The 7,079-nt window shown below is 34.0% G+C and overlaps 1 protein-coding gene across 1 annotated transcript; it reads left to right on the top strand.

Moving 5' to 3' along the window:
• Positions 1 to 2,216: 2,216 nt before the first annotated feature.
• On the top strand, positions 2,217 to 6,174 carry LOC105973572 (UPF0481 protein At3g47200). Its single transcript, XM_012998606.2, has 2 exons — positions 2,217 to 2,963; positions 5,191 to 6,174. The coding sequence occupies exons 1-2, from the start codon at positions 2,322 to 2,324 to the stop codon at positions 5,938 to 5,940; spliced, it is 1,392 nt and encodes a 463-aa protein (XP_012854060.1). The 5' UTR covers positions 2,217 to 2,321; the 3' UTR covers positions 5,941 to 6,174.
• Positions 6,175 to 7,079: the final 905 nt, after the last annotated feature.

Genomic DNA, 7,079 nt, shown 5'->3' with positions numbered 1-7,079 from the left:
TTGTTCAAACACACGTAGAAGGGTTCCTTAGTTCAAGACTATAAATTAACCTAGTTTTCTTATTTTAAACCAGAGAAGACGAGTATACCCTTATTCACAAATACCATCAAATTACAACTACAAACCCTATATTCCACTTTTATTTTGTTCAAGACCAAAGAAGATAAAAGAAAAAAAATCTTAGAATTGAAAGCGGGAAAGAAAAGAAAAAGTAGAAAACTGAGAACCACCACCGCACCTACGCTTCACCGATGCCGTCCAGCAACACTGCCGCACCACCACCGTGCCGGCGCCTGACCTGCGAGTAAGTTTTTGGATACTCTCAAAGCTTCTGTGTTGTTGGTAAATTCGTAAACGAGCATTGATTCCTTGATAAATACGCGTTGCAATGGTTTGGTCAAATTACGATTTAATATTGAGATTGAAATCGGAGCAGGGGAATCGGCGTGTATGGGCGGATTTTTTGAAAAGGTCGGTATATTAAGACCGATTTTTTTTTGAAAAAATCGGCAGGTTTATACTAATTATTTTTAACCGTTAAAACATACCTAATTGTGTTCTCCACCCTTATAAACCACCGTCTCCTTATTTTTCGACTCCTTTGTGAATTTTTGGTGTGTATTTGATTGTTTTGATGTGTAGTTGATGGGTTTGTGAAGAAAGAAAAGAAGAAGAGGAGGAGGAGGAGGAGGAGAAGGAGGAAGAAGGTTTCGGAAGAAGAAGGAAAGGTGTGTGAGGGTTTTGTGTGTATGGTATTAAAGAAAGAAAAATGACATTTTTAATATTTATGTAATATTGATTTTCATTAAAGGTATTAATGTCATTACCTATTTATTGAAATGTGATCCAAATTAATAACCAATTTTGTGTGGGCGATTAATTTGTAATTTAATCCCAAATTTTGACAAAATTTCACTGTAAACAATTGAAACCACTTCAAGGTTGGCAAAGAACATGCCGAGTACTAGTGAGAGAGAGGACTTGAAATATATATATATATATATATATATATATATATATATATATATATATATATATATATATATATATATATATATATGTATGTATGTATATTGTTTTTCTTTGGACTCATTACTCCGTCATTCTCCTCTTGATTGGCTCAGACGCCGTCTCACATTCCAAGGTATAATTGAGACGGCTGTCTCAAAATGCGTGCGTACCTGTCTTTCTCTTCTTCTCTAGCTCAAACGGCCGTGTAAGATTCTAGTGAGATATTGGGACGACCGTCCGAGGCCTTCCTTTGGTCTTCGGCAGGTATTTGCAATCTTTGCCTGTTTTGTCCTCATAGCACTCAATTTCTCATCTCTGCACAAAAAACACATGAACAAGTTATGAAGCACCTTAAGATCAAATAACATCTAAAAAAAATCACGTAAAATCATGTAATTCGAATGTAAAATCTACACTCAACAAATGTCATGTTGTTTTTTACCCTTAATGATGACAATAAAAAGAATTTATATTCCCAAACTCTTAACAAATTATTAAATTTGTAAGTAACTTATAAACTCAATTTTAAAACACCTCAAAAATTAATTTTCAAAATAAAAATTTAACAGCTTATCGTTTTCTAAAGAAACTTATTAGATGTAGGATGTTATAAGTTATTTAAAATAAGTTTTGCCAAAATGGACTCATCATAATCTAAGATACATATGTAAAAACTAAAAAGTACCCTTTTCTAGTAGATATATATTAATTGAGATCTAGCTTTGCTTTTTCTTTTTTTTTTCTTTTTTTTTTTTTTTGTTTTGGAAAAATATTAACTGATCTTTGTATACTCAAAAGATTCATGTCGGAGGAAAATAATAAAAGGCATATTTTTCTTCAGTCATATTTGTTTTTTGATACTTTGTTAGCTATTAAGAAATTAGAAAAACTAATCGAAAGGAATTAACTTGAGCAATGCAACATTGAATTTAAAAGTTGAAACCATGTATGTCTTTTTATCTTTTAGCTCAAAAGCAAATGAATATAATTAAAGAGACAATATAGTTTACAGAGGAAAGGAATATTGCAGAACATATATAACTAACATGCATGATAGTGTCTGAATGCTTGCTGTTCCACTAAATCCCTTTATTCCTGACAAAACACGTTAAAAATTCAAAATTGGTCCATTTTTTATTCCAAGAATAAATACAGGGCAAAGCATAAAAACATTTGATCGGTTGCTTCAGTTTACAGGAAGGCACATGTATAAGAATAATAAATATGATCCAAATATTGGGAGCTTTATATATAGGTGTTTGTGATTTGTTTCACTTGCATTAAACAAGATAGCAAGAAAAGAAACAAAAATGGAGGAAAAGCAATGGGTTGTGAAAATAAACAACGAGCTAAACAGCTTGGCAAACACTTCAGAAGAGTCGGCACATTGGAGTAAGCGATTCATCTACAAAATTCCAGCGTGCGTGACTGAGCTGAACAAGAGAGCATATAAGCCACAAATAGTGTCTATCGGACCGTACCATCATGGCATGGGAGATTTGAGGGCAATGGAAGAGCACAAGCACAGAGCTCTCCTTCATTTTCTCAAGAGATCAAACAAACCACTTAACACTTTTGTCGAAGCCTTGGCTCCAGTGTTGCAGGATCTCAAAGATGCGTATGATCAATTGGACCCCAAATGGCACCTCAAAGAAAATGACGATGAATTCTTGGAGATGATGATTTTGGACGGATGTTTCATATTGGAAATACTGCGCACCACTGACAGTGCCACTCACACTCATCACAGTACTCAAACTCATGATCAAACTACTTCTTCAAACGCAACTAATCATAGTGAAGATTATGCGAGCAACGATCCAATCTTCAGCACCCACGGCAAGCTTTACATTGTCCCGTATCTAAAGCGTGACATGTTGATGCTCGAGAATCAGATTCCTATGCTCGTTCTTGAAAAACTAGTTTTCGTTCAAAACGCGAACGTAGTCAAGGTAATAATAATACATCTCTCTTTAATTAAACCATGCATATTCTGTTACCCTTCATTGACTGTTCACTTTGTTGCTTTCATACAAGCTAGATAAAACAATTAAGTTGCCTACAATATTATATTAATATGCATGATATATGGGTGCGCATTTGGACCGGATGGCCGTCTTATTGAAGAAAATCGGATTCCACTAATTATCTAACACGTTTAGTATTTAAAGGAAACTAGATTATTTTACTTAGGGGTGGAAATTCGAATGAAATTTTCGAATCCCGCTAATTCTGAACAAAAAACAATCAAATTTGGATCCTTATTTTTCATTCTGATTTCCGAAGTTCTGATTTCCGATTCTTCCGAATTTATTTGGAACATAATTGGAATGGTATATAAAATTATCGCAAATACCGATTTCCGATCCGATTTTAGTTCTGAATATTTCTATGGTTTTTCAAAATATACAATATAATTATATGATATATTTTGTAATTCTATAATATAACTTACGTTATATTTATATGAAAAATATAAATATCGAAGGGTCAAGTAAATTAAAACCTTAGAAAAAATTAATTGGTATGATAAACTATATTTTACATTTTTTCTTATAAGAAAATATATGTTTCAATTTGTTGTTCCTACGTGTGTTTTTTTTTATTGCGTTTTGTCGAACTCACGTTTAGATGTTCATGCAAAAATTGATAAAAAATAGAAAAACATTGTGAAAATTTCAATTATATACGAATTTGGGACGAAAGATATAAACTAATGTAGTTTCCAAAATTCTGTCGATTCAAAGGCATTCTGGAATCGGAATGAATTTTCACATTTATATTTTTTTGGAACGGAAATTGAAACCCATTTTATACTTCTGAAAAAATTTAACTTTTTTCCTAAAAAATCATTTCTAATTCATTCAGATTTCTATCCCTAATTTTTTACTCTTTAAGTTCATTGCCCACCCTTAAAAATAGGAACTAATTTGCGGGTGGAGGATATAAATAATTTTGCCATTAGATAATTATTTTCTATGCCTTATATATTTCTCTTTTTGTATTTTTTTTTTCATTTTTTCTCAATCTTGAAATAAAGTTTTTTCTCACTTTATAATAGATTATAACTTGGTCCAAAATGCTATTTTTCATTTATCACATATATTATATGGGGATTTTGTGCATAAGTCTCCGATCAACTACCATTATTATTCTAGATTCAGGGGCTATATCTCTTTCGCCAATAAGTCTATACCTTTAATATGTATTGTAAATAAATGAAATATAAATGTATATGACAAAATTAACCCCAACCCTTTACACCTAGTTCTTAATTGTAACCCCAATTAAATTATTGATATTTTTTAAGCTTTTTTTTTTCATAAATTAATATTTTGCTGCCAGTTTCCGGTGTTGACTTTTTGATTTTTTTTTGTTCCGCCCCCGGTCTTTGGCGTTGACTTTTTTTTTACGCCCGCCGCTAAACGTTGACCATAATTGTGCTATCATTAACAGTAATTATAATGCCACTGACAATAAATTAACGTAATTATACAGTCGTTGATAGTACATTAACGTAATTATACTGTCGTTGATAGTATATTAACGTAATTGTACTGTCGTTGGCAGTACAATTAGAGTCAACGGCAATATTATTATTTTTTTGGTTATTTTTTTTTTATTTTGTTTGATTTGTTGACAAGTCAACGTTGTTATATTACTGCAGCTGACAGTAAAATAACTGTAAACTGAATAATATTACTGTCAACCACATCAATATTATTATTTTTCTGCGTTTTTTGTTTTGTTTGAGTTATTGACAGATTAACGTAATAATATTATTGTTTCTACTATGGTAATATTACTGTAAACACAATAATATTACTGTTGTTGACGGTAATATTACTGTTATAGTAATATTACTGTCACTCACAGTAATATTAATTATTTTGGCTTTTTATTATGTTTATCTTTGATGAACGATCGACATATTAATATTGCTTTATTACACAATAATAATGAGTTTTGTTGTGTTAATATTATTGTACTAGAGATTAATATAGCAATATTACTGTGTTAGACTGTAGTATAGTTAAATTTAAACTTAAATTTAAACTCAACTGTTGTTCTAATAGCAAGCTAATATAATGAAGCACTCTTTTAATTAAGTTACTGCATAAACAGTACTATTAACATGGTTGTTTTATAATAACGATATATAAATACATAAACACACAGAAAGGCAAAGAGTTGATGAAGCGCATTCTAAACTTCTTTTCACAAGCAATATCAGTGAAGAACATCCATGAAATCGAAAAGTGCTTCCACATACTAGACGTGTACCGAAAGAGCTTGCTATCGGAAGAGCCTCGTTCGAAAAAGCACACGAAAACAAAGAGCGGCCAAAACAGCATCATCCACAGAGGTGGAGGAGACGAGATAATCCGGTCAGCCACAGAGCTGAACGAGGCCGGAATTCGTATAAGGACAAGCAAAACAAGAAGCCTCAAAGACATATCGTTCCACGGAGGAGTACTGGAGCTCCCTCTAATAGTTGTGGACGATGCATTAGAGTCGTTGTACCTTAACTTGATAGCGTTCGAGCGGTTCCATGTAGGCGCTGGGAATGAGGTCACCTCTTACATATTCTTCATGGACAACATAATAGACAACTCGAGGGATGTGAGTTTGCTGCACTCGTGCGGGGTCATTCAGAATGCACTTGGAAGTGATAAGGCTGTTGCTAACTTATTCAACTCACTGTCGAAGGATATAACTCTCGACCCGGAGAGCAGATTGGATGATGTTCAGAAGAGGGTCAGTTCTTATTGCCAGAAGCCATGGCATCGGTGGAGAGCTAATCTCATGCACACCTACTTTACCAATCCATGGGCAATTCTCTCTGTCATTGCTGCTATTTTCCTCTTTGCACTCACCATTCTTCAAACGGTCTACAGTGTCTTATCATACGTGAGTCCAGCTTCTTGATCATTTATTAGTTATGCAATTGTTGTAATAAACAGGTCTACAGTGTGTTTAATTTTCTTCGGCTTGTGGGATGGGTTTGATGATTGAGTTCTTTTTCCTTTTTTCTTTTTTTTTTTTTTTTTTTTTTTTCTTTTTCCAGTCCGAGTGTTTCGTGTTTCGTACGACAGATGATTTATAATTGTTCTCCATTTTCATATGACAAAAATAAAAGGACCGTTTCAAAATTCACATTAACGTGAGAAGTTTCGATCCAGAAACCAAAGAATACCCGAGATCCAAAAATTGCCTCACCATCATTGGTTAAAAAGTTTACCAATCTTTTCGTACTTCCACATTTTACTCTTCGCCAGATTACCTCGTGTAGATGGTTTATTCATATGACTTTTGGAATTTGATGGGTTCCACGACATCCAAATAAAAAAGTTGATAAAGCTCCAATTTAAAAAATGTATATTTTGGTTAGCTCATAGAAGATTGATAAGTGTTCGTTTTTCGCAATTTTCACATGTTAAATCTTCAAGTTTTGGTCTTCATTCGTTCGAGTTTTCGGCTTTATTTGTATATATTATATTTCTTTTGTTTATTCCAGTTTTAGATAAGGAATGCTATTTTTGCCGATTCAAAGCCATTTGAAAGTAAAACCGGTTTTCAAGCCAAAAAAGTGGCCAAGAAGACCCAGATCGCGGTCCAACATCTCCATGCGCGATCTGGGGGTGTCACAGTACGTTTTTGCTCCGAACCCAGATCGCGATTCAACATCTCCGTATCGGGATTCGGGGGGGTGTACAATACGTTTTTGCTCCGGACACAGATCGCGATCCAACATTCCCGTATCATGATCTGGCAAGGCGCTGCGCAGTTTTCCGAGGTCGCCAAATCGCGATCCAACATCTCCGTATTTCGATCCAAAGAAAAAAGCAGGCCTCTTAGTGGAGAAAGAAGAGCGGCGGGGGTGGAGCGTCATCATTTGCAGCGGTAGAAGGGAGAGAAAGAGAAAAGGGGGAAAAAATAAAAGGGAAAAGAAGAAGCAGATCGATCGGGGCCTTTCATTCTGAATTCTTCTTCGATTTTTCTTCGATTTTCGGCAGTTCTTCGCGGGAAGCTTCGACTCGGGTTTTTCTTCAGCATTTTCTTTACGA

Source organism: Erythranthe guttata, chromosome 11 (genome assembly GCF_056151865.1).
Source record: "Erythranthe guttata isolate IM_541 chromosome 11, IM_541, whole genome shotgun sequence".
Taxonomy (NCBI): Eukaryota; Viridiplantae; Streptophyta; class Magnoliopsida; order Lamiales; family Phrymaceae; genus Erythranthe; species Erythranthe guttata.
Note: the sequence above shows the minus strand (reverse complement) of the source record. Positions and strands in the feature narration are given on the sequence as shown.

Coding starts and splice junctions, on each gene's coding strand:
- LOC105973572 (XM_012998606.2), top strand. CDS start 2,322: ATGGAGGAAAAGCAATGGGTTGTGAAAATAAACAACGAGCTAAACAGC. Junction 2,964..5,190: donor AAAACGCGAACGTAGTCAAG/GTAATAATAATA, acceptor ATAAACACACAG/AAAGGCAAAGAGTTGATGAA.